The 26647-nt window shown below is 48.7% G+C and overlaps 1 protein-coding gene across 1 annotated transcript in view; it reads right to left on the bottom strand.

The window, feature by feature from the left end:
* gmpr (guanosine monophosphate reductase) overlaps nt 1–18044 on the bottom strand; it is a 38007-nt gene extending 19963 nt beyond the window's left edge. The window contains exons 1-4 of the mRNA XM_033014278.1: nt 17837–18044; nt 13299–13418; nt 3583–3666; nt 424–597 (exon numbers count right to left, since the gene is read on the bottom strand). Of these exons, the coding sequence (XP_032870169.1) occupies nt 424–597; nt 3583–3666; nt 13299–13418; nt 17837–17923 (465 nt within the window). The 5' untranslated portion in view covers nt 17924–18044. The remainder of the gene's footprint in view (nt 1–423; nt 598–3582; nt 3667–13298; nt 13419–17836) is intronic.
* Nucleotides 18045–26647: the final 8603 nt, after the last annotated feature.

Here is a 26647-nt window from a genome sequence, read left to right as displayed (position 1 = left end):
TGACTTGGCCTCCACAGCCGTCTGTGGCAAAGAATTCCACAGATTCACCGCCCTCTGACTAAAGAACTCTTGACACGAGGGACAATTTACAATCTTTACTGAAGCCAATTCACCTGCAGGTCTGCACGTATGTGGAGCATGGGAGGAAACTGGAGCAGCTGGAGAAAAACCCACGCAGGTCACGGGGAGAACGTGCAAACTCCGTACAGACAGCACCCGTGGTCAGGATGGAACCCGGGTCTCTGGCGCCGTGCCACTGATCTCCATACTGGAGAGTATATCTGGAGGTTGCCACGTCCCAAAATCAGCAAGTTCGAAACGCACCCGAGATCTTAGTACCTTGATGGGCCAAATGGCCTGATTCTGCTCCGATCACTCACGGCTTAATAGAAAGGAGCGTTCGCAGGAGCGTACAAGACTTACCATGATGGTGTGTTTTGGGAACTTGGACCGAACAGTTTTGACAGATTCCACAAAGTACTCGGAGTAACCGTTAGCAACGTCTAGGCAGATGTAGTTGATGGCTGGAATAGACTCCAGGATCTTACACAGCTTTTCCAAGTCTGCCTGGCTTGTACCCGAGCTGACAGCCACGTGCTGACGAGAGAGAGAAAGAGAGAGAGGTGAGCAGAAAAGCAGAGAATCCATTCAACATAGAACGCAGCACAGCACAGGAACAGGCCCTTCAGCCCACAATGTCAGTGCTAGACACGGTGCCAGGACCAACTTTATTTTAGTTTAGAGATGCAGCGTGGAAACAGGCCCTTCGGCCCGCTGAGTCCATGTGGACCAGCGATCCCCGCACCCTAACACTATCCTACGCACACGGTGGCGCAGCGGTAGAGTTGCTGCCTTACAGTGAATGCAGCGCCGGAGACCCGGGTTCGATCCTGACCACGGGCGCTGTCTGTACGGAGTTTGTACATTCTCCCCGTGACCTACGTGGGTTTTCTCCGAGATCTTTGGTTTCCTTCCACACTCCAAAGACGTGCAGGTTTGTAGGTTAACTGGCTTGGTAAATGTAAATTGTCCCTAGTGGGTGTAGGATAGTGTTAATGTGCGGGGATCGCTGGTCGGCGCGGACACGGTGGGCCTAAAGGGCCTGTTTCCGTGCTGTATCTCTAAACTAAAATGAGTTTAGTTTAGTTTAGAGATACAGCGCGGGAACAGGCACTTCGGACCAACGAGTCTGCGTTGACCAGCGATCACCCGTACACTAGCACTATCCTACACACTAGGGACAATTTCACATTTATACAAGAACACCAAGCCAATTAACCCACAAACCTGTACGTCTTTGGAGCGTGGGAAGGAAACCTGAGCACCCGGAGATAAACCCACGCGGTCACGGGGAGAACGTACAAACTACGTACAGACAGCGCCCGTAGTTGGGATCGATAGCGGGTGTCTGGCGCTGTGAGGCAGCAACTCTACCGCTGCGCCATCGTGCCATAGCTCAGAGACACAGCGGGGTAACAGGCCCTCCGAGTCAGTGCCGACCAGCGATCTCCGCACATTAACACTAGTCCACGCACGCTGGGGTGCAATTTTGCAATTGGACAAGCCAATTAACCTACAAACCTGTAGGGCTTGGGATTGTCGGAGGAAGATCCCGGGGAAAACCCATGTTTACCCGCCTGCACGTGGACGGTGCTGGCTCGAAGGGCCGAATGGCCTACTCCTGCACCTATTGCCTATTGTCTACCTGCTTATCTAAAACGCCACTATCGTTTCTGCTTCCACCACTATCTCTATCTGTGCGTTCCAGGCCCCCACCACCCTCTGAGTAAAAGACCTTTCACCCCACATCTCCTTAAACTCTGCCCCTCTTACCTTAAAGCTGCGCCCTCTAGCAGTGGACATTTCCACCCTGGGGAAAATACGTTCTGACTGTCTACCCTATGTATGACTCAAGGTCACTCCTATTCTCCTCTTGCGTGTACTGTATCCACGAGTTTTTCACGGAAGGTTTGCAACATCTATACCATACGCACGTGTATATCTGCCTCCACCACCACCCCCGGCAGCGCAGGTCAGGCACACACCACCCTGTGTGAAATAACTTGCCCCACGCATCCCCTTTACACTTTGCCCCTTCTTGCCTTAAACAATAGAAAATAGACAACAGACAATAGGTGCAGGAGTAGGCCATTCGGCCCTTCGAGCCAGCACCACCATTCAATGTGATCATGGCTGATCATCCCCAATCAGTACCCCGTTCTGGCCTTCTCCCCATATCCCCTGATTCCGCTATCTTTAAGAGCCCTATCAAACTCTCTCTTGAAAGCATCCAGAGAACCCGCCTCCACCGCCCTCTGAGGCAGAGAATTCCACAGACTCACCACTCTCTGTGAGAAAAAGTGTTTCCTCGTCTCCGTTCTAAATGGCTTACCTCTTATTCTTAAACTGTGGCCCCTGGTTCTGGACACCCCCAACATCGGGAACATGTTTCCTGCCTCTAGCGTGTCCAAACCCTTAATAATCTTATATGTTTCAATGAGATATCCTCTCATCCTTCTAAACTCCAGAGTGTACAAGCCCAGCTGCTCCATTCTCTCAGCATATGACAGTCCCGCCATCCCGGGAATTAACCTTGTACCAAAGCTATGCCCTCGAGCTCAGCTTTTTACCCCAGGATATATCTACGGTGAACACCACGGTGAACGTCTTGCTATTGCTATACGACATTCTTGCTATTGAGGAGATTGCAACCTTCACGTGGTCCGCCCTGTTTCGACGAATCCATCAACCCGGCGTGCACAATCAAATAATATCAAATAGAACGTTGTCCTATAACTTTAGGCTGTGCACGCCATACGCAATAAGAAGAGGAGTTATTGAGGGAGTACAGCGTAGGTTCACCATGGTTAATTCCCGGGATGGCGGGACTGACATATGATGAAAGAATGGGTCAACTGGGCTTCTATTCGCCGGGATTCAGGAGGATGAGAGGGTACGTTATAGAAACATTTAAAATTCTTAAAGGATTGGACAGGGCTAGATGCAGGAAAAATGTTCCCGATGTCGGGGGAGTCCAGAACCAGGGGTCACACAGTTTAAGAATAAGAGGTTGGCCATTTAGGACTGAGATGAGGAAAAACCTCTTCACCCAGAGAGTTGTGAATCTGTGGAATTCTCTGCCACAGAAGGCAGTGGAGGCCAATTCACTGGATGAATTCAAGAGAGAGTTAGATTTAGCTCTTAGGGAATCAAGGGATATGTGGAAAAATCAGGAACGGGGTACTGATTTTGGGTGATCAGCCATGCGCATATTGAATGGCGGTGCTGGCACGAATGGCCTACTCCTGCAGCTGTTTTCTATGTTTCTACGTTGCTAACTCTGCCCGGTCCATCACAGGTACTGACCTCCCCAACATCGAAGGGATCTACAGGAGTTGCTGCCTTAAAAAAGCAGCCAGCATCATCAGAGACCCACACCATCCTGGCCACACACTCATCTCACCACTGCCATCGGGGAAGAAGGTACAGGAGCCTGAAAACTGTAACGTCCAGGTTCAGGAACAGCTTCTTTCATGCAGCCATCAGGTTAAACCGCCGAATATATTCTCAAGAATAACATACCTCAAGACATTCAGGGTGAGAAGCTGCAAACGCCTTCCATTCCTCGAGAGTGTAGTGTTTGTGAATGGTGATAAACATGGCGAACTGCAAAATAAACCAGAGGCTGGGTGAGTTTATTGCAGGCACATACATGGAACATAGAACAGTACAGAGGATAGACGCATAAAGCTGGAGCAACTCAACGGGACAGGCGGCGTCTCTGGAGAGAAGGAATGGGTGACGTTTCCGGGTCGCGACCCTTCTTCAGTCTGAACGTCACCCATTCTTTCTCTCCAGAGACGCCGCCTGTCCCGCTGAGTTACTCCAGCATTTTGTAAATTTTGCAAAGGAGGAGGACTGGCTGAACTTTGTTGCGTTCCACCACAGTGAAGAATGCTGTGGTGGATTTTTTATTTTTTTTCAAAATAGACTTTATTCAATCGATAAATATATACAATTCATGAACCATGCGAAAAAAATTCATCCGACATTTTCGGAGACTATACAAATTGTTCAGTATCATTTTTTTACATTTGTCAAATTCCACCAAACTGTCCCCCACCCGTGCCACTCTGTGGCCCCTGTCCAAGTAATGAATATATACAATGTGTGCACAGTGCGAAAAATTCATCCGACATTTTCGTAGGCTACACAAATTGTTCAATACAGTTTATACACCTTTTAAATTCCACGAAAATGTCCCCCACCCGTGCCACTCATGTGGCCCCCTCCCGAGAATGCTGTGGTGGATGTTTGTGTTAAATCTTATTGTGTATTGTGTGTTCTTTTTAAGTGTATCGCTGCTGGCAAATTCATTTCACTGCACCTTTGGGTGCATGTGACGAGTAAATTTGACTTTGACTTTGATGTTGTATCTATCTTCGGTGTAAACCAGCATCTGCAGTTCCTTCCTCCCCAAGATTTTTTATACGTACATTAAAAACAAGGGGGTTATTAGGGAGAGGATAGGATAAAGGAGGGAATTCACGCTCGGAGTCAGAGGATGAAAAGTGCAAATGTTAATTGGAGGAACATTGAAGCAGGTACTATAACAGCATTTAAAAGTCAGTTGCACAAGTACATGGATAGGCAAGGTTTGCAGGGAGGTAGACTTTCAGTCCTGGGCCTCCTCCACTGTCAGAGAGGGGACAGTGGGCAAGTGGTACTAGTCTAGATGGGACACCTTATCGGCATTTGAGTCCCCTAATGTGAGGAAGGACATTCTTGCTATTGAGGGAGTGCAGCGTAGGTTTACAAGGTTAATTCCCGGGATGGCGGGACTGTCATATGCAGAGAGAATGGAGCAGCTGGGCTTGTACACTCTGGAGTTTAGAAGGATGAGAGGATATCTCATTGAAACATATAAGATTGTTAAGGGCTTGGACACACTGGAGGCAGGAAACATGTTCCCGATATTGGGGGAATCCAGAACCAGGGGCCACAGTTTAAGAATAAGGGGTAAGCCATTTAGAACGGAGACGAGGAAACACTTTTTCTCACAGAGAGTGGTGAGTCTGTGGAATTCTCTGCCTCCGAGGGCGGTGGAGGCCGGTTCTCTGGATGCTTTCTAGAGAGAGCTAGATAGGGCTCTTAAAAATAGCGGAGTCAGGGGATATGGGGAAAAGGCAAGGAACGGGGTACTGATTGGGGATGATCAGCCATGATCATATCGAATGGCGGTGCTGGCTTGAAGGGCCGAATGGCCTACTCCTGCACCTATTGTCTATTGTCTATTGGCATGGACATTGAAATTCCTCCAGTTTGCCTCTATCCTCACTCTGACAGTGGAGGAGGCCCAGGACTGAAAGCCTGAAGAAAGGCTCCAACTCGAAACGTCACCTTCAGTTTAGTTTAAACAGCGCGGAAACAGGCCCTTCGGCCGACCGGGTCCGCGCCGACCAGCGATCCCCCCGCACACTAACACCATCCTACACACACTAGGGACAATTTACACGTACACCAAGCCAATTAACCTACAAACCTGCACGTCTTCGGACTGTGGGAGGAAACCGGAGATCCCGGAGAAAACTCACGCAGGTCACGGGGAGAACGTACAAACTCTGCACAGACAAGCACCCATAGTCAGGATGGAACCCGGGTCTCTGGCGCTGTGAGGCAGCAGCTCTACCCGCTGCGCCACCGTGACACATCTTTTCTTTTCTATTACCTATTCTCCTACGTCACCCATTCCTTCTCTCCAGATACACTGCCTGTCCCGCTGAGTTACTCCAGCATTTTGTGTCTAAGAAGACTTGGTATTCCCTATCATACAACTCGCCACTGGCGTTAGATGGACACAAAATGCTGGAGTAACTCAGCAGGACAGGCAGCATCTCTGGAGAGAAGGAATGGGTGGCATTTCGGGTCGAGACCCTTCTTCAGATACTAACGTTAGACGGCCCTTCCTGACCCGCCTAATCACCCACTTCAGTTTTTCCTGCTTTCTTTATATTCCTCAAAAGCCTCTCTGAATTCATCTTCCTAAACTTAACATAAGGTCATAAGGTCATCGGTAATAGGAGCAGAATTAGGCCATTCAGCCCATTGTCTACTCCGCCATTCAATCATGGCTGATCTATCTCTCCCTCCTAACCCCATTCTCCTGCCTTCTCCCCGTAACCTCTGACACCTGTAATAATCAAGAATCTATCTAAGTCTGCCTTAAAAATATCACAGACTTGACCATCCATTGACATTGACTTCGGTGGCAAAGAATTCCACAGATTCACCACCCTCTGACTAAAGAAATTCCTTCTCATCTCCTTCCTAAAGGAACGTCCTTTAATTCTGAGACTATGGCCTCTAGTCCTAGACTCTCCCACTAGTGGAAACATCCTCTCCACATCCACTCTATCCAGGCCTTTCGCTATTCGGTACGTTTCAATGAGGGGGCCCCTCATCCTTCTAAACTCCAGTGAATACAGGCCCAGTGCCGTCAAACGCTCATCATAAGTTAACCACTTATTCCTGGGATCATAAACGTAAAACTCCTTCCTGTCCAAATTCACAACCTCTTTCAACATCAAAGTTCCCTAACCTTGCTATCCTTATCCCTCCTCCTTACTGGAACATAGCGATCCTGAAATACGATCGGCTGGTCTTTAAATAACTTCCACATGTCAGACGTGGACTCAATAACAACTGCTCCCAATATATCCGCCCTCGCTCCTGCCGAAAAATGTTGTGAGATACACACAAAATGCTGGAGTAACTCAGCGGGTCAGACAGCATCTCTGGAGAGAAGGACTAGGTGACACTTCAGACTGGAGAAAGGTCTCGACCCGAAACGTCACCCATTCCTTTTCTCCAGAAATGCTGCTTCATCCGCTGGGTTACTCCAGCTTGTTGTGTCTATCTTCGCTTTAAACCAGCATCCTCCTTGCACTGATAATGCTGTAATCTGCTTCATCTAAGACAGACACAAAAAGCTGGAGTAACTCAGCGGGACAGGCAGCATCTCCGGAGAGAAGGAATGGGTGACGTTTCGAGTCGAGATCCTTCTTTATCTCAATTTAATTGAGTTTAGCTTATTAATGTCACATGTACCGAGGTACAATGAAAAGCTTTGTACTATCCAGTCAGTGGAAAGACTATACATGATTACAATCGAGCCGTCCACAGAGCACAGGATAATGGGAATAACGTTTAGTGCAAGGTAAAGTCCGATTAAAGATAGTCCGAGGGTCTCCAATGAGGTAGATGATAGGTCAGGACCGCTCTCCAGTTGGTGATAGGATGGTTCAGTTGCCTGAAAAATAGAGGGGAAGAAACTGTCCCTGAATCTGGAGGTGTATTTTCACACTTCTGTACCAAGTTACTAGGACACTATTAAACATGCATGTGTATAGGACAGGCTTAGAGGGATATGGGCCAAATGCAGGTAGATGGGGCATGTTGATCGGTGTGGGCAAGTTAGGCTAAAGGGGGCTGTCTCTACACGGTACAACTTCACGACTATGACAATGGCCATATGGCTATTATACATATAAACGTTTCAGTTCAGTTTTCAGTTTAGTATATTGTCACGTGTACCGAGGTACAGTGAAAAGCTTTTGTTGCGTGCTACCCAGTCAGCAGAAAGACAACACATGATTACAATCGGGCCTTTACAGTGTACAGATACATGATAAGGGAATAACGTTTAGTGCAAGGTAAAGTCCGATCAAGGATAGTCCGAGGGTCACCAATGAGGTAGATAGTATTTTGGGACCACTCTCTGGTTGTGGTAGGATGGTTCAGTTGCCTGATAACAGCTGGGAAGAAACTGCCCCTGAATCTGGAGGTGTGCGTTTGCACACTCGTGTACCAAGCTACAAGGGCCTGTCCCACAAGTTGCTCTAGTGGGCCTGTCCCACTTAGGAGATTTTTTGGGTGACCGCAGCAACATTTTCAACATGTTGAAACATTTCCAGCGACAGTGGTGGCCATTTTTGCTGTCGTAGGTTGACGTATGTCCTATCGTAGGTTGTCGCCAGGTGTTGTAGGTGAATTCCATTAAAACTAGTCCCTGGCAGTCGCCTAAGTGGGACAGGCCCATTACTAGACAGGTACATGGATTGGACAGGTGTGGAGGGAAATGGGCCAAACGCAGGCAGGTGGGGTTTTCACGCTGTAGGACTCTATGACTTTGAATGCGACCATATGGTTACTGCACATATAAACAGCCAGAGAAAGTGACCCCTAGACGTCTCTGCTCTGCCTAATACAATGATTTGGATTCTGGGTTTTGGAAACACATTGCATGTAAGATACACTGATGTGTTTAGCCAGTACACACACACACACACACACACACACACACACACCTGTTTTGGCCACACCTGTGTTCTCCTTGGTCGGCAAGACTTAACAGGCTTTTTCAGGATTTTTTTAAAACAATAACCTTCAACAGCGCCGGAGACCCGGGTTCCATCCCGACTAAGGGTGCTGTCTGTACGGAGTTTGTACGTTCTCCCCGTGAACTGCGTGGGTCTTCTCCGATTACCACACTTCAATGATGAGATTCTTCCCAGCCGTTAGCGGGCAACTGAGCCTCCGACCACAACTAGAGAGCAGTCCTGAACTACTATCTTGGTCTGTAGCTTGCAGGTTAATTGGCTTCAGTGAGTTGTACAATTAGTGTGTATAGGTGATCACTGGCCGGCATGGACTCAGTGGGCTGAAGGGCCTGTTTCCACTAATGGGAGAGTCTAGGACCAAAGGCCAGGCGCGTGGCTTTTCTCCGGGTGCTCCTGTTTCCTCCCGCACTCCAAAGACGTGCAGGTTTGTAGGTTAATTGGCTTTGGTAAAGATTGTAAATTGTCCCGAGTGTGTGTGGGATAGTGCTAGTGTACGGGATGATCGCTGGGACTCGGTGGGCCGAAGGGCCTGTTTCCGCGCTGTATCTCTAAACTAAACTAAACTGAATTTAGACTAGCAATTGGGAAATTGTGGTGGGGCGAGTCCAGAACCAGGGGCCACAGTCTTAGAATAAAGGGGAGGTCAATTAAGACTGAGGTGAGAAAAAACTTTTTCACCCAGAGAGTTGTGAATTTGTGGAATTCCCTGCCACAGAGGGCAGTGGAGGCCAAATCACTGGATGGATTTAAGAGAGAGTTAGATAGAGTTCTAGGGGCTAGTGGAATCAAGGGATATGGGGAGAAGGCAGGCACGGGTTATTGATTGGGGACGATCAGCCATGATCACAATGAATGGCGGTGCTGGCTCGAAGGGTCGAATGGCCTCCTCCTGCACCTATTTTCTATGTTTCTATGTTCTATGGAACGGTGTATTGTAATATTCTCTGAGTAAGCAAGTTATCCTTCACCACACAAAGGAAGATAAATCATGGCTTTCACAATAAACTGTAAAAGTTGCAGATACGTTAGCAGGTGCAGCTACTGTGGAGATGACAATCAATCATCGCACGTCACAACAGGAATCTTATACCATCTCCTGATACTGCCAAAACACACTCCAAATGACTGTCACAGTCTCTGTGCTGGAGTAACTCAGCGGGTCAGGCAGCATCTCTGGAGAGAAGGAATGGGCGACGTTTCGGGTCGAGACCCTTCTTCTTAAACTTGCACTAAAGCATTATTCCCTTTATCCAGTATCTGTACACTGTGGACGGCTTGTTGCAATCGTGTGTGGTCTTTTCACTGACAATAAACTAAACTAACAAAACTGGTTAGTGGATACGATGAGCGTTTGTCGGCACTGGGCCTGTACTCGCTGGAGTTTAGAAGGTTGAGGGGGGACCTCATTCAAACATACAGAATAATGAAAGGTCTGGATAGAGTGGATGTGGAGAGGATGTTTCCACTGGTGGGAGAGTCTAGGACCAGAGGTCACAGCCTTAGAATTAAAGGGCACTCTTTTAGAAAGGAGGTGAGGAGAACATTCTTTAGTAAGAGGATAGTCAATCTGTGGAACTCATTGCCACAGAGGGCTGTGGAGGCCAAGTCAGTGAATATTTTTAAGGTAGAGATAGACAACCTCTAGCTTAGAACGGGTGTCAACGGTTATGGGAAAATGGGATTAGGAGGCAGAAATCAGCCATAATTGAATGGCGGAGTAGACTCGATGGGCCGAATGGCCTAATTCTACTCCAATAACACGTGAACTTGTGACTCTGTGTCCTTTTGTGTAAACCAGCATAAGCAATTCCTTCTTTCTACAGAGAGTCATAGAGTTACAGAGTGATAGAGCATGGATACAGGCCCTTCAGCTCAACGTGCCCTTGCCAGAAGCTCCATCTAACGTAGTCCCATTTATCCATAAGTTCAGACGTGATAGGAACAGAATTAGGCCATTCGGCCCATCAATTCTACTCCACCATTCAATCATGGTTGATCTATTTCCCCTTGCAACCCCATTCCCCTGCCTTCTCCCCATGACCCCTGTGTGACCCATTGACCCATACCCCTCGAAACAGGATCAGTTCCTGTGGATTGGAGGATAGCTAATGTTATTCCATTTTTCAAGAAAGGAGCGAGAGAGAAATCGTGGAATTACAGACCAGTTAGCCTGACATCGGTGGTGGGGAAGATGCTGGAGTCAATTATTAAAGAAGCAATAACGGTGCATTTGCATAGCAGTAAAACGATTGGTCCAAGTCAGCGTGGATTTATGAATGGGAAATCCTACTTGACTAATCTTCTGGGGTTTTTTGAGGATGCGACAAGTAAAATGGATGAAGGAGAGCCAGTGGATGTAGCTTATCTGGACTTTCAGAAAGCCTTTGATAATGTCCCACACAGGAGATTAGTGGGCAAAATTAGAGCACATGGTATTGACATGGATAGAAAATTGGTTGGCAGACAGGAAACAATGAGTAGGGATTAATGGGTCCGTGTCAGAATTGCAGGCAGTGACGAGTGGAGTGCCGCAAGGCTCGGTGCTGGGACCGCAACTAGTTACAATACAGATTAATGATTTAGATGATGGAATTAAAAGTAACATTAGCAAATTTGCAGATAACATAAAGATGCATGGCAGTGTGAACCGCGAAGAGGATGCTAGGAGGCTGCAGGATGCCTTGGACAGGTTGAGTGAGTGGGCAGATGCATGGCAGATGCAGTATAATGTAGATAAATGTGAGGTTATCCACTTTGGCGGCAAGAACAAGAAGGCAGATTAATATCTCAATTGTGTCAGATTAGGTGCAACGAGACCTGAGTGTCCTTTTACACCAGTCACTGAAAGTAAACATGCAGGTACAGCAGGCAGTGAAGAAAGCTAATGGCATGTTGGCCTTCATAACGAGAGGATTTGAGTAAAGGAGTAAAGAGATCCTTCTGCAGTTGTACAGGGCCCTGGTGAGACCACATCAGGAGTATTGTATGCAGTTTTGGTCTCCAAATTTGAACAAGGACATCCTTGCTATTGAGGGAGTGCAGCGTAGTTTCACGAGATTAATCCCCAGGATGGCGGGACTGTCATATGAGGAAAGATTGGAAAGACTGGGCTTGTATTCACTGGAATTTAGAAGGATGAGAAGGGATTTTATAGAAACGTATAAAATTAGATAAGAACTGGACATGCTAGATGCAGGAAAAATGTTCCCAATGTTGGGGGAAGTCCAGAACCAGGGGCCACAGTCTAAGAATAAAGGGGAGACCATGTAAAACTGAGATGAGAAAAAAAAATTCACCCAGAGAATTGTGAATTTGTGGAATTCTCTGCCACAGAGGTCAGTGGAGGCCAATTCACTGGATGAATTCAAATGAGAATTAGATAGAGCTCTCGGGGCTAGCGGAATCATGGGATATGGGGAGAATGCAGGCACGGGTTACTGATTGAAGATGATCAGCCAGGATCACATTGAATGGCGGTGCTGGCTCGAAGGGCCAAATGGCCTCCTCCTGCACCTATTTTCTATATTTCTATGTAAACCTGTTCTATGCATTTATCTGGAAGGGTCTCGACCCAAAACGTCACCCATTCCTTCTCTCCAGAGATGCTGCCTGTCCCGCTGAGTTATTCCAACATTTTGTGTTATTATTGTTATTGTACCAGCCTCAACTGCCTCCTCTCGCAGCTCGTTCCATACACCCACCCCACCCTTTGTGTGAAAAAGCTACACGTCATAGAAACATAGAAACATAGAAAATAGGTGCAGGAGTAGGCCATTCGGCCCTTCGAGCCTGCACCGCCATTCAATATGATCATGGCTGATCATCCAACTCAGTATCCTGTACCTGCCTTCTCTCCATACCCCCTGATCCCTTTAGCCACAAGGGCCACATCTAACTCCCTCTTAAATATAGCCAACGGACTGGCCTCAACTACCTTCTGTGGCAGAGAATTCCAGAGATTCACCACTCTCTGTGTAAAATATGTTTTCCTCATCTCGGTCCTAAAAGATTTCCCCCTTATCCTTAAACTGTGACCCCTTGTTCTGGACTTCTCCAACATCGGGAACAATCTTCCTGCATCTAGCCTATCCAACCCCTTAAGAATTTTGTAAGTTTCTATAAGATCCCCCCTCAATCTTCTAAATTCTAGCGAGTACAAACCGAGTGTATCCAATCTTTCTTCATATGAAAGTCCTGACATCCCAGGAATCAGTCTGGTGAACCTTCTCTGTACTCCCTCTACGGCAAGAATGTCTTTCCTCATCAGTTTCTCAGTCCTCAATGTCAGTTTCCTATTAAATCTTTTCCCCTTCACCTTGAACCTATGTCCTCTGGTCCTCGATTCCCCTACTCTGGGCAAGAGACTCTGTGCATCTACCTAATCTATTCCTCTCATGATTTTGTACACCTCTATAAGATCTCCCCTCATCCTCCAGTGCTCCAAGGAATAGAGACCCAACCTGCTCAACCTCTCCCTATAGCTCACACCCTTGAGACCTGGCAACACCCTCGCAAATCTTCTCGGCACCCTTTAGTTTTAGGTTTTGGGATACAGTGCGGAAACAGGCCCTTCGGCCCACCGAGTCCGCGCCGACCAGCGATCCCCGCACATTAAGGCTATCCTACGCACACTAAGGATAATTTACCATTACACCAAGCCAATTAACTTACAAACCTGTGCGTCTTTGGAGTGTGGGAGCAAATCGAAAATCTTGGAGAAAACCCACGCAGGTCACGGGGAGAACGTACAAACTCCGTACAGACAGCACCCGTAGTCGGGATAGAACCCGGGTCTCTGGCGCTGCATACGCTGTAAGGCAGCAACTCTACCGCTTTGCCACCGTGGCAGCCCAGCCAAGTTTTCCAGCTTGATTTATCCAAAGACATGAAGATACTAACCTTACTTAAAACCTCGGCCATTTTGAACGTTCCCACTGTGTCCATGTTGGCCGCGATGATGGGGATTCCATTGTAGGTCTGCTTGGAGTTCCGAAACGTGAAGGTTCGCTTCAGGTCCACCTGTGGAGGTACAGAGGCAAACTAGTAAACTAGTACACCCTCCCTCAACTACGCATGTCCATCAGGCGTCACCCAGCGTCCATGTGAAAACAGCCTAGTCACCTGTAGTCGGCGAAAAAATCACCTAAGTGGGACAGGGGCTGTACTACAGCAGTTAATGTTTAGAGGATACTTGTAGGTCTTCAGCAAACGTCAACACAGTAATTCAATCTAGGATCACATGCCGCTAAAGCGTTAGAGGGAAGATTCGTCAACAGGAACGAATATTTGATTACATTCTCCCAGCTTGAATCCTGATACCCCTTATCAATCCTTTATTAATCATGTATTGCCTTTCCACTGGCAGGTTAGCACGCAACAAAAGCTTTCCACTGTACCTCAGTACACGTGAGAATAGACACTAGGTGCAGGAGTAGGCCATTCGGCCCTTCGAGCCAGCACCGCCATTCAATGTGATCATGGCTGATCATCCCCAATCAGTACCCCGTTCCTGCCTTCTCCCCATATCCCCTGACTCCGCTATATTTAAGAGCCCTATCTAGCTCTCTCTTGAAAGTATCCAGAGAACCGGCCTCCACCGACCTCTGAGGCAGAGAATTCCACAGACTCACAACTCTGTGTGAAAAGGTTTTTCCTCATCTCCGTTCTAAATGGCTTACTCCTTATTCTTAAACTGTGGCCCCTGGTTCTGGACTCCCCCAACATCAGGAACATGAACATCGGGACAATTAACTAACCTGAACCAAAGTAATGCTAAACTTAAGAAAAAGGGGTAGGCCTTTTCGAACTTATTTTCTATGTTTCTATGTTTCTAAATGCCAGATCGATTTGATCAGCTTGCGTGAGAAAGCAGCCGTTCCAACGAACTATAACCACGCCAACATTCAAAAGGCATTTGGACAGGTACATGGATAGTTCCTGAACGGTACTCCGGTGGCACAGTGTCACAGCGGTAGAGTTGCTGCCTCACAGCGCTAGAGACCTGCGGGTTCGATCCTGACTACGGGTGCTGTCTGTACGGAGTTTATACCCGTGACCACGTGGGTTTTCTCCGGGTGCTCCGGTTTCCTCCCACACTCAAAAGACGATCAGGTTTGTAGGTTCATTGGCTTCAGTAAAATTGTAAATTGTGTCTGGTGTGTGGGAAAGTGGAGTCCGACCCGACACGTCACCTATTTCTTTTCGTTTTAGTTTTAGCTGTAGAGATACAGCGCGGAAATAGGCCCTTCGGCCCACCGAGTCCATGCCAACCAGCGATCGCCCAGCACACTAACACTGCCCTACACACCAGCCACAGTTTTACAGTTATACCAAAGCCAATTCATCTTTTCTTTTGTAAGCCAGCATTTACAGTCCGTTTGCCCAGTGGAACAGCGGGGGCAAAAATCAGTGGAGGCCCAGTGATGTAATCTTAAAAATGGTCACCTTTTAAGGTGAAGGGGAAAAGATTTAATAGGGATCTGAGGGGTAACAAAGGGTGGTGGGTATATGGAACGAGCTGTCAGAGGAGGTTGTTAAGGCAGGGACTATCGCAACGTTGGAGAAACAATTAGACAGGTATATGGATAGGACAGGTTTAGAGGGATATGGGCCAAACAAACGCAGGCAGGTGGGACGAGTGCAGATGGGGCATGTTGGTCAGGTTGGGCTGAAGGGCCTGTTTCCACACTGTGTGAATCCATGACTATATGACTCTGTAACCTGTAACAGGTCACGCTTATTCTAGAAGCCCCTTTGACCTACATTCTCACCAATCATAACCCGTGTGCAGATAGGGCCAATCAGTGCGTGTGACCTTGGAGTTGATATTGACCTCTTGTGCGTGGACCTTCTCCTGTTGGGCCTGTCCCACTTACCCGACTTTTTCGGCGACTGCCAGCGCCCGTCATGGGACGTTACAGGTCGCCGAAAATTTTCAACATGTTGAAAATCCAGCGGCGACCAGAACAAGGTACGACTCTTTGGGCGGCTACTCACGACCATACAGGCTTCACCCCGCGACATGTCGCCTGTATGGTCGTGAGTAGTCCCCTCAGTCGCCCAAAGAGTCGTAGCATCTTTCTGGTCACCGCTGGATTTTCAACATGTTAAAATTTTTCGGCGACCTGCAACGAACTATCTTCTTCTTCTTCTTGTGTATGGCGTGCACAGCCTAATGTTGTAGCACAACTTGTTCTATTTGATCTTATTTGATTGTGCACGCTGGGGTTGATTGCATTCATGGAAACAGGGCGGACCACGTGAAGGTTGCAATCTCCCACCCCACAACGACCTATAACGGGTGCCAACAGTCAGCGAAAAAGTTGCGTAAGTGGGACAGGCACATGAGGCTGCGGGTGACGGGCTGTATGCAAAACTAACGTGGGCGTGAAGGCGCCACATGGCCAATCTCGACCTCATCGGCGGGTGGAATCTGCCCCCCAGTTGCCGGGGCTCTGGAACTCCGGCCCAGCAGGAGCAGGCAGATCCGTTCCCATCGCCGACACCCGAGGCCGACTTTGTGGGCCGGTATCTCGGCCCCTGGGCGGAAGGTTCCGGTGCCGTTGGACTCCTCTCGGAGGTCGTGACCTCTGTTGGTCCGGTGAAATGGATAATCCGGCAAGGCTCTGGAACCAAAGATGCCGGAAAATCTGTAATGAATCTGTTCTTAAGGGATCGGACAGGGTAGATGCAGGAAAAATGTTCTTGATGTTGGGGGAGTCCAGAACCAGGGGTCACACAGTTTAAGAATAAGGGGTAGGTCATTTAGGACTGAGATGAGCAAAAAAACCTTCTTTCGCCCAGAGAGTTGTGAATCTGTGGACCTGTCACTTGCCCAAGCAGTTGTCCCCACGTGCCTTAAAACCACCTCCATCGTGCCGGTGCCAAAACACTCCACTGCGGCAAGCCTCAACGACTTCCGCCCAGTTGCACTTACTCCCATCATCACCAAGTGCTTCTAGAGGCTGGTCCTGGCACACCTCAAAGTCTGCCAACCCCCCACACTGGATCCCTATCAGTTTGCCTACCGCAAGAACAGGAGTACGGAGGATGCCATCTCAACGGCACTTCACTCCGCCCTCTCCCACCTCGACAACAGAGACACTTACGTGCGAATGCTGTTCATCGACTATAGCTCAGCATTCAACACCATTATCCTCTCAAAACTGATCACCAAACTCGGTGATCTGGGCATCGACCCCTCCCTCTGCAACTGGATACTGGACTTTCTAACCAACAGACCCCAGTCTGTTAGGTTAGACAAGCACACCTCTTCAACCCTCACCCTGAACACCGGCGTTCCACAGAGCTGTGCGCTGAGCCCCCTCCTCTACTCTCTTCACCTACGACTGCACACCTGTACATGGTACTAACACCATCATCAAGAATGCAGATGATACGTTTCCTCGTCTCCGTTCTAAATGGCTTACCCCTTATTCTTAAACTGTAGCCCCTGGTTCTGGACTCCCCCAACATCGGGAACATGTTTCCTGCCTATAGCAGAGAGAGTTGGATTTAGCTCAGGGCTAAGGCCTATTTTTCTATGTTTCTATTATAGAAACCCAATCCCTCTGTACACCACCTCACCTCCAATCTCCGGCCTCTGAACAGAGCTACTAATTTAAAAGCACACCGTCATCCCCTGTGATTTTGAACACACGGGACAAGGTTGACTGGTGGCCCATAAATGACCTCTAAATGCACTGGTCGCCACTGTCTGTATCATTCACCAGCTAGTAGTTCATTGCTGACCAGAAAGGAAGGGGGTTGAGATACAATGCAGAGTAAAGACCAAGTTCATGGAGAGAGGAGGGAGGGGGGAAGGGAAGAGGGGAAAGTTGAGAGGGGAAGTGTGGAGAGGAGGGTAGAGGGGAGGAGAGATGGGTGGAGAAGATGAGAGGGGAGGGGAGGAGAGGGGTTGGGAGGGGATGAGAGGGGAGGGGAGGGGAATAGTGGAGAGGAGAGGGATGGAGGTGAGAGGGGGGGAGAGGAGAGGGAAGGCGATGGGAAGGGAGGGGAGGGGAAGAGAGGGGAGGGGAGGGGAGAGGGGTGAAGATGGGAGGGGAGGGGAAGGGGGGAGGGGAGTGGAGGGGAGAGGAAGGGGAGGGAGGGAGGAGAGGAGAGGGGAATGAGGAGAGGGAGGGGGGAGGGGGAGGAGGGAGGGAGAGGAGAGGAGAGGGAGGGAGAGGGGAGGAGAGAGAGAGGAAGGAGAGGGAGGGATGAGGAGAGGTGAGGGAAGGGAAGGAGGGAAGAGGGGAGGGAGGAGGAGGGGAGTGAGAGGAGAGTGGAGGGGAGAGGGGAGAGGGGAAGGAGGGATGCGGAGGAGAGTCGAGGAGAGGAGAGAAGAGGGGAGGGGAGGGGAGGGGAGGGGAGTGGTGGGGAGGAGAGGGTTGGGAGTTGAGATACAATCCATGGCCAAGTCTCTCTCCGTGTCTCACCTCTGATCTGCTCTTTAAGCTGCTCCGTTTGGGTCTCACCAGGACATCGGTGAAGTCTAGTTTGAGGTCGCTGTCCACCCGGGGCATGGTGTGTGTGTGTGTGTGTGGGAGCGGCTGCGGCGATGCACAGAGCCTGTAGTCCTCGCCCGCTGCCCATTTATAGTCCCGCAGCGCTGCGGAGATCCTGTATATGGATACATGGTGTCATTCACTGCGCTGCGGAGATCCTGCAAAGCAAGCGTAGAAGGAGTGGGGGGAGCAAAAGAAAGATAAGGGTATAAAAAAGAACGAAAGAAAGAAAGAAGAGACAGAAGAAAGAGAGAAAGAAAGCAAAGAGAAAGAAAAAAGAGAAAGAAAGAAGACGAAAGAAGAACGAAGAGAAAAGAGAAAAGCACAGCCATCCTAAAGCCCTCAATCCACTACTCCCTTCTCTCTCTCCATCACTCTCCCTCTCTCCCTCCCTCCCTCTCTCCTCTCTCCCTCTCTCTCTCCCTCCCCTAGATACACTGCAGTGTGTGTGGGATGTATAAAACACACGTACACACTGCACAGTCAATTTAATTTCAATTTCAATTAAAAAAACAAAACGTTATTGGCATGATAAAATACATCGTTATATTGCAAAGTATAAAACATGACATACATATTTAAAATGCATAAGTATAAATACAAGTATACAGTGCATGGATAGATGTGTCCCTGTACATATACTCGCAATAGGCCTATAGCCCTTTATTGACTGCTACAAGTTCTTGCAGCTGTTAGCAGTATAATAGAATAACAAGTTTAGCAATTCAATATTAATTTCTTAGTTACCCAAATATGCTGGAGAAACTCAGCGGGTGCAGCAGCATCTATGGAGCGAAGGGAATAGGCAACGTTTCGGGCCGAAACCCTTCTTCAGACTGTCAGTTAATGTCAATCAGTGTGTGCGTGCATATGTGCATGTTGGTCATTCATCGTCTCTCAGGCTATGGCTGTTACATATTGTGCACCAAGATGTGCCGTATTTCCTTCACCAAGGATTATTCTTAGCTTCACGGTCACTTACTCACACTTGGTCTCCAGCCAGCCACCTTCTCTCTCTCTCTCTCTTTCTCTCTAAAGTCACCAGCCCTTCCCCTGCACTGCTCAGAGGCATCGGCCAGCATTACACTCCTGCGTCCAAGGTCAAGGCTGCTCTTTTGCGGCCCTGAAACGTGAAACATTACCTATCCGTGCTCTCCAGAGATGCTGCCTGATCCGCTGAATTACTCCAGCATTTGTGTCTTTTTTTATTTGTAAACCAGCATCTGCAGTTCCTTGTGTCTGCAGATCCTATAATGCAGGCAACAGTTCCTATTCATTGACTTGATCGAAAGGTACAGCATGATAAAAGGCCCTTCAGCCCATCGAGTCCACGCTGACCATCGATCACCCGTTCACACTAGTTCTACGTCATCACACCTTCTCAACCGACACACGAGGGGCAATGTTGCAGTCCCCGGCCCCAGAAAGCATGCACTTGCTGCAAATCCTGCAACGCACTAGACCATTGCAGAAGTCTGGAACAACTATAATATCAGCCGCCTGTACTCCACGGAATAATGTCATAAGGAATAGGAGTAGAATTAGGCCATTCAATACACAATAGACAATCGACAATAGGTGCAGGAGTAGGCCATTCGGCCCTTCGAGCCAGCACCGCCATTTAATGTGATCATGGCTGATCATCCCCAATCAGTACCCCGTTCCTGCCTTCTCCCCGTATCCCCTGACTCCGCTATTTTTAAGAGCCCTATCTAGCTCTCACTTGAAAGTATCCAGAGAACCTGCCTCCACCGCCCTCTGAGGCAGAGAATTCCACAGACTCACAGCTCTCTGTGAGAAAAAGTGTTTCCTCGTCTCCGTTCTAAATGGCTTACCCCTTATTCTTAAACTGTGGCCCCTGGTTCTGGACTCCCCCGACATCGGGAACATGTTTCCTGCCTCTAGCGTGTCCAAACCCTTAACAAGTCTACTCCTCCATTCAATCATGGCTGATCTATCTCTCCCTCCTATCCTGCCTTCTCCCCATAACCTCCGTACTAATCAAGAATAAAGTCCTCGTCTGCTCAACCATTCCCTCGAATATCTTTTAAATGTTGTGTTTGTACCTTGTAGACCTTTATAAGATCATCCCTCAGCCTGCTGCGCTCCAAGGAATAAAGTCCTTGCTTGCCCCAGCCTCTCCCCCTAAACCTTTCCCATCCATGTGCTTTAGTTTAGTTTAGAGATACAGCGCAGAAACAGGCTCTTTGGCCCACCGGGTCTGCGCCGACAAGCGATCCCCGCACACTAACACTACCCTACACATAATAATTGACACCAACACCAAATCCAATTAACCTACAAACCTGCACGTCTTTGGAGTGCGGGAGGAAACCGACGATCTCGGAGAAAACCCACGCAGGTCACGGACGGGGAGAACGTGCAAACTCCGTACAGACAGCACCTGTAGTCGGGATTGAACCCGGGCCTCCGGCGCTGTGAGGCAGCAACTCTACCGCTGCACCACCGTGCCGCACTAGTCCAAACGTCTTTTTAATGTTGTGATAATACCTTCTGCACCTCTATAAAGTTACCTCTCAGCCTCCTGCGCTCCAGGGAATAACGTCCCAGCCTGCCCAAACCCCTCCCTCTACACATTCACTATTCACGTACCTGCCCAAATGTGTTTTAAATGTTGTGACAGTACCTTATACACTTCCATACGATCACCCCTTAGAAATAAATTCCCAGCTTGCCCCGACATCTCCCTCTAATGTTTGTAGTAAATATTGTGATAGCAAGTAATGTAGGCGGCTGTGGAGGCCAAGTCAGTGGATATATTTAAGGCAGAGATAGACAGATTCTTGATCAGTACGGGTGACAAGGGTTATGGGGAGAAGGCAGGAGAATGGGGTTAGGATAGAGCCCCTTAGAGTCATACAGTGATACAGTGTGGAAACAGCCTTCGGCCCAACTTGCCCACACCGACCAACACGTTGCTCAGGTTCCCTATTAAATATTTCCCCCTTCACCTTGAACCTATGTCCTCTGGCTCTCGATTCCCCTACCCTGGTCACGAAAAACTCTGTGCGTCTACCGCTGATGATTTTGTACACGTTTCATGTCAGCTGCAGGACAAGAGGGTTTATGAGGATGTTTTGTTTGGTTTAGTGATGTTTAGTTTAGAGATACAGAGATACAGGCTCTTGGGCCCACACACTAATAATATCCTACACGCACCAGGGACAGTTTACAATAACACCAAGCCAAATAAACCTGCACGTCTTTGGAGTGTGGGAGAAAACCGGAGCACCCGGAGAAAACCCACACGGTCACAGGGAGAACATGCAAACTCCATACAGACAGCACCCGTAGTCAGGATGGAACCCGGGTCTCTGGCGCTGTGAGGCAGCAACTCTACCGCTGTATGTTGTATGTTGTATGCTGCTGCACCCGCTGAGTTTCTCCAGCATTTTTGTCTACCTTCGATTTTCCAGCATCTGCAGTTCCTTCTTAAACACAAGGAACTGCAGATGACCGGTTTACGCCGAAGATAGGCGCAAAATGCTGGAGTAACTCAGCGGGACAGGCAGCATGTCTGGAGAGAAGGAATGGGTGACGTTTCGGGTTCGAGGCCCATCTTCAGGCTGAGAGTCGGGGAGATGGAGACTGGAGGTAAGGGAAGGTACAAAGAACAAAATGAACGAAAGGCGTGAAAAGAACAAATCAAAGCCAGCAACGATGAGTGGAGCCCACAATGGTCCATTGCTGGCTGTGGAAAGGTTAACGAGGGGATACAAACAGTGGAACTAAGATGGCCGACAGTGAAGCTAGCAGGACGACCAGGATGGGGGAGGGACGGAGAGAGAGGGAAAACAAGTCTTACTTGAAGTTAGAGAAATCAATATTCATGCCGTTGAGTTGTGTGAAATTACTTGAGATATTCATACCTCATAACTTTATATAGAACTAGCATATGGGAAGGGTGCAGACAAGATTCACGAGGATGTTGCCAGGGCTCGAGGGTGTGTGCTACAGGGAGAGGTTGAGTAGGCTGGGACTCTATTCCTTGGAGCGCAGGAGGATGAGGGGTGATCTTATAGACGTGAGAGGGTAGATGCAGAGTGTCTCTTGCCCAGAGTAGGGGAATCAAGAACAAAAGACATAGTTTTAAAGTGAAAGGGGAAAGATTGAATAGGAATTTGAGGGATGACTTTTTCACACAAAGGGTGGTGGGTGTATGGAACGAGCTGCCGGAGGAGGTGGTTGAGGCAGCAATGTTTAAGAGGTACATGGATAGGACAGGTTTAGAGGGATATGGGCCAATCGCAGGCAGGTGGGACTAATGTAGATGGGGCATGTTGGTCGTCGTTTGCAAGTTGGGCCGAAGGGCCTGTTTCCACGTTGCATGATGTTTGTCGGCACTGGGCCTGTACTCTCTGGAGTTTAGAAGAATGAGGGGGGATCTCATTGAAACGTACAGAATAGTGAAAGGCTTGGATAGAGTGGATGTGGAGAGGATGTATCCTCTAGGGGGAGAGTCTAGGACCAGAGGTCACAGCTCCAGAATTAAAGGACGTTCTTTTAGGAAGGAGATGAGAAGGCGTTTCTTTAGTCAGAGGGTGGTGAATCTGTGGAATGATTTGCCGCAGACGGCTGTGGAGGCCAAGTCAGTGGGCATTTTTAAAGCATAGTTAGATAGATTCTTGATTAGTATGGGTGTCAGGGGTTATGGGGAGAAGGCAGGAGAATTGGGTTAGTAGGGAGAGATAGATCAGCCATGATTGAAGGGCGGAGTAGACTCGATGGGCCGAATGGCCTAATTCTACTCCTATCACATGACCTTATGAACATGAGTAGAGCCCCAGCCAGCTCAAGCTCCCCCTATAGCTCAGACCCTCGAATCCTGGCAACATCCTTGTAAATCTTCTCTGCACCATTTCCAACTTAACAGCACCTTTCCTGTAACATGGTGCCCAGAACTGAACACGATACTGTAAATGCGGCCTCACCGACGTCTTATACAACTGCAACGTGACCTCCCAACTTCTATACTCAATGCCCTGACTGATGAAGGTGGATGTCGGAGGTTACGGGGAGAAGGCAGGAGAAGGGGGTTAGGACGGAGAGATAGATCAGCTATGATCGAATGGCGGAGTAGACTTGCTGGGCCGAATGGCCTAATTCTGCTCCTATCACTGATGATCTTATGACTCTGTGAGTCTCTGTATCAAATGACAGACCGGTTCCATTTATAATTCAGTGCAAACTTGATGCGTGCTTCAGTGAACTCTGTAAAGGACAGGCACCAAGGGTTGTGACCGATTGTATTTTGTGAAGGGAAGGGAAGTCGTGCAGCCTTGGTGACCCATCGCCCAGGGCAACATGTCCTCTCCGATGTTATTTAAACAGCAACTGCACAGCAGGTTAAATCAATACTCTGTCATCTGCTTCCTGTCTGCTCAGTAGTTAGCCCCCATATTCCTGGGAATCTGCCGCATCTGCTTTTTCACTGTTTCATTTACTTTTGGGGAAAGCAGATTAGATTGCAATTAGATTTTAGAGCATGGATCTAGAACGGAGACAGGTTTCTGCCTCACAGCTCCAGAGACCCGGGTTCAATCCTGACTATGGGTGCTGTCTATATGCTCTCCCTGTGACTGCGTGGGTTTTCTCCGGGTGCTCCGGTTTCCTCCCACACTCCAAAGACGTGCAGGCTAATTGGCCTTGATAAAGATTGTAAATTGTCCCTAGTGTGTGTAGGAAAGAGCAAGTGCAACGGGATCTGGGGGTCCTTGTTCATTATCAGTCACTGAAAGTAAGCATGCAGGTACAGCAGGCAGTGAAGAAAGCTAATGGCATGTTGGCCTTCATAACAAGAGGAGTTGAGTATAGGAGCAAAGAGGTCCTTCTGCAGTTGTACAGGGCCCTGGTGAGACCACACCTGGAGTATTGTGTTGACATGTTATCTCAATTTTTGTCTCCAAATTTGGGGAAAGACATTCTTGCTATTGAAGGAGTGCAGCGTGGGTTCACGAGGTTAATTCCCGGGATGGTGGGACTGTCATATGTTGATAGAATGGAGCGGCTGGGCTTGTATACTCTGGAGTTTAGAAGGATGAGAGGGAATCTTATTGAAACATAAGATTATTAAGAGATTGGACACGCTAGAGCAGGGATCGGCAACCTTGTTCTGCATAGGGGCCGGGACGCATGCCTGTGAGCGGATGGGGGGGGGGGGGGGCCACATCTATCACGTGTACACATAGATCCCGCCCCCATCCCGCCACGGATGGCAGGCATCAAGTCACGTGTTCACAGCAGGTGCACAAAAATGCTGGAGAAACTCAGCGGGTGAGGCACCCTCACGCAACCCTCGCATGTCTCCACCCGCTGAGTTTCTCCAGCATTTTTTGTCCACCTTCGATTTTTCCAGCATCTGTGGTTCTTTCTTAAACGTGTTCACAGAAGGTGCGCGGCAGTGCCGGCGGCTTTGCGCAGGATGCGGTACAGACAGAGCTCAGCGCTCGGCAGGCCGGATGATTACGGGGAAACAAAATCCGCCTGTGGGCCAGATGATTTCAGGTTATGGGCCACATTCGGCCCGGGGGCCGTAGGTTGCCAACCCTGGTTTAGAGGTACAGTGAAAAGCTGTAAAAGTCTTTCTCCAGTGAGCTATTCAGTAAATTTCAGTTTAGGTCATTGAGGCAGCTTAGGCAGTGAAGTTCAACTGCCTCAAGGTCTTTGAGACAGGTACTATCTTGACCTTTAAGAAAGTTAGACAGGCACATGGATAGGGCAAGTTTGGAGGGATATGGACCAAACGCATGCAGGTGGGACTAGTGTAGATGGGGCATGTTGGTTGGTGTGGGCAAGTTGGGCCGAAGTGCCTGTTTCCACGCTGTATTGACTAATATTCTTCACAGTAAATGGAATGTATTAAAACGAACACCGTAATTCTCACCGTACATATTTTGGATCTGAGGAAATGCGGTGAACTTTCAGCAGAAGGTTAAAAATCGATTTTTTTAATCTCAAAAGTGTCTTATGCAATGATTAAAAGGGAACTTTTCCACAAATTTGTGGCGGCACGGTGGCACAGCTTTAGGCTTGCTGCCTCACAGCGCCAGAGACCACGGTTTGATCCTGACCACGGGTGCTGTCTGTGCGGAGTTTGTACGTTCTCCCAGATGACTTAAAACTCATCTCTACTCCCAAGCCTTTCTTGACGTCCTCTGACGTCCTCATGTATTTATGTATGTTTTTAATCTATGAACCACTGCTGTATAACGTAAGTACCTCCACCAATGTAAAGCACTTTGGTCAACGAGAGTTGTTTTTTAAATGTGCTATAGAAATAAAAGTGACTTGACCTGACCTGACCTGCGTGGGTTTTCTCCGAGATCTTCGGTTTATTCCCACTCCAAAGACGTGCAGGTTTGTAGGTTAATTGGCTTGGTGTAAATGTGCAATTGTCCCCAGTGTGCGTGGGATAGTGTTGGTGTACGGGGTGATCGCTGGTCGGTGCCGACTCAGTTCCGCTCTGTATCTCTAAACTAAATAAACTAAACTAAGAGTTCAGCAAACTATTGCAACAACACGGTGAATGCACTTGATACACTTCCATCATGAGATTGCCATACACGGTGACACAATGATCTGTTTACACACCAAACATATGGATTGGCAATGATCTTTCCTTGAAGGCTGGTGGCTTAGAACATTTTGATCCAAGTTCCGTTCAGGCTGACATGAAATTACTCACAAGTGCAGATTTGGAGCTTAAACTCGCTTTGAAAGGAAAATATCAGGAATCGCTGAAGAATAATAACAGCTGCTATAGATTAGATTAGACCTCAAAGCAAAATTAATAGCCCAGAGAGGCTTAGAGTGCCAAAGTTCCGTAATGTTGTGTTCTCGAGCTCAGACCTCTCCCTCGACTGACTGGAGTGAATGTTCATAAGTTTAAGGAGCAGAATTAGGCCATTTGGCCCATCAAGGCCACTCCGCCGTTCAATCATGGCTGATCAATCTCTCCCTCCTAACTAAGGTTGCCAACTTTCTCACTCCCAAATAAGGGACAAAAGGTCAAAATAAGGGACAAATTCCCGACGGCAATTCATTGACCGACTCGGCCGTGGCTGGGTGAATGATGAGTTGGCCCGGGTGCTAGACTGCACACCAAGCCCAGCTGGCGGGCCCAGCTGAGGAGTTTTAGGCCCGAGCGCAGGACATTGCGCGCGACATCGCGCGGCCCGGGCCAAAACTCCTCAGCCGGCCCGCCGGCTGGGCTTTGTGTTCTGCTGCACGCAAAGTCCGATGCCCCATCCAACTCATGAACCGATGATCGGCCATGAGAAGGAGGGGAGGTGGTGGTGGTGTCGGCGGTAAGCGAAGGTCCGAAGGTCGGACAGCTGGCCGGGCTGCCGACCGATCGACGGGGCCACGGGCGAGGCGCTGCTGCTGCTGCTGCTGCTGCTGCTGCTGCACTCCATGGGCTGCACTACGTTGGGATGGGTGAGGCGGGGCCGGACGCAGCGCCCCGACCCGACAGTCCCCTCGACCCGAGTAGTAGCGGTCAAATACAGGACAAGGGCGGACTCGTACGGGACAAACCAATTTAGCCCAATGTACGGGATGTCCCGGCTAATACGGGACAGTTGGCAACCGTACTCCGAACCCCATTCTCCTGCCTTCTCCACATTACCCCTGACACCCCCTTACTAATCAAGAACCTGTCAATCTCCACCTTAAACATATCAATTGACTTGGCCTCCACAGCCGTCTGTGACAAAGAATTCC

This window comes from Amblyraja radiata, chromosome 2 (assembly GCF_010909765.2).
Source record: "Amblyraja radiata isolate CabotCenter1 chromosome 2, sAmbRad1.1.pri, whole genome shotgun sequence".
Lineage (NCBI taxonomy): Eukaryota > Metazoa > Chordata > Chondrichthyes > Rajiformes > Rajidae > Amblyraja > Amblyraja radiata.
This window is presented reverse-complemented; position numbering and strand designations above follow the sequence as displayed.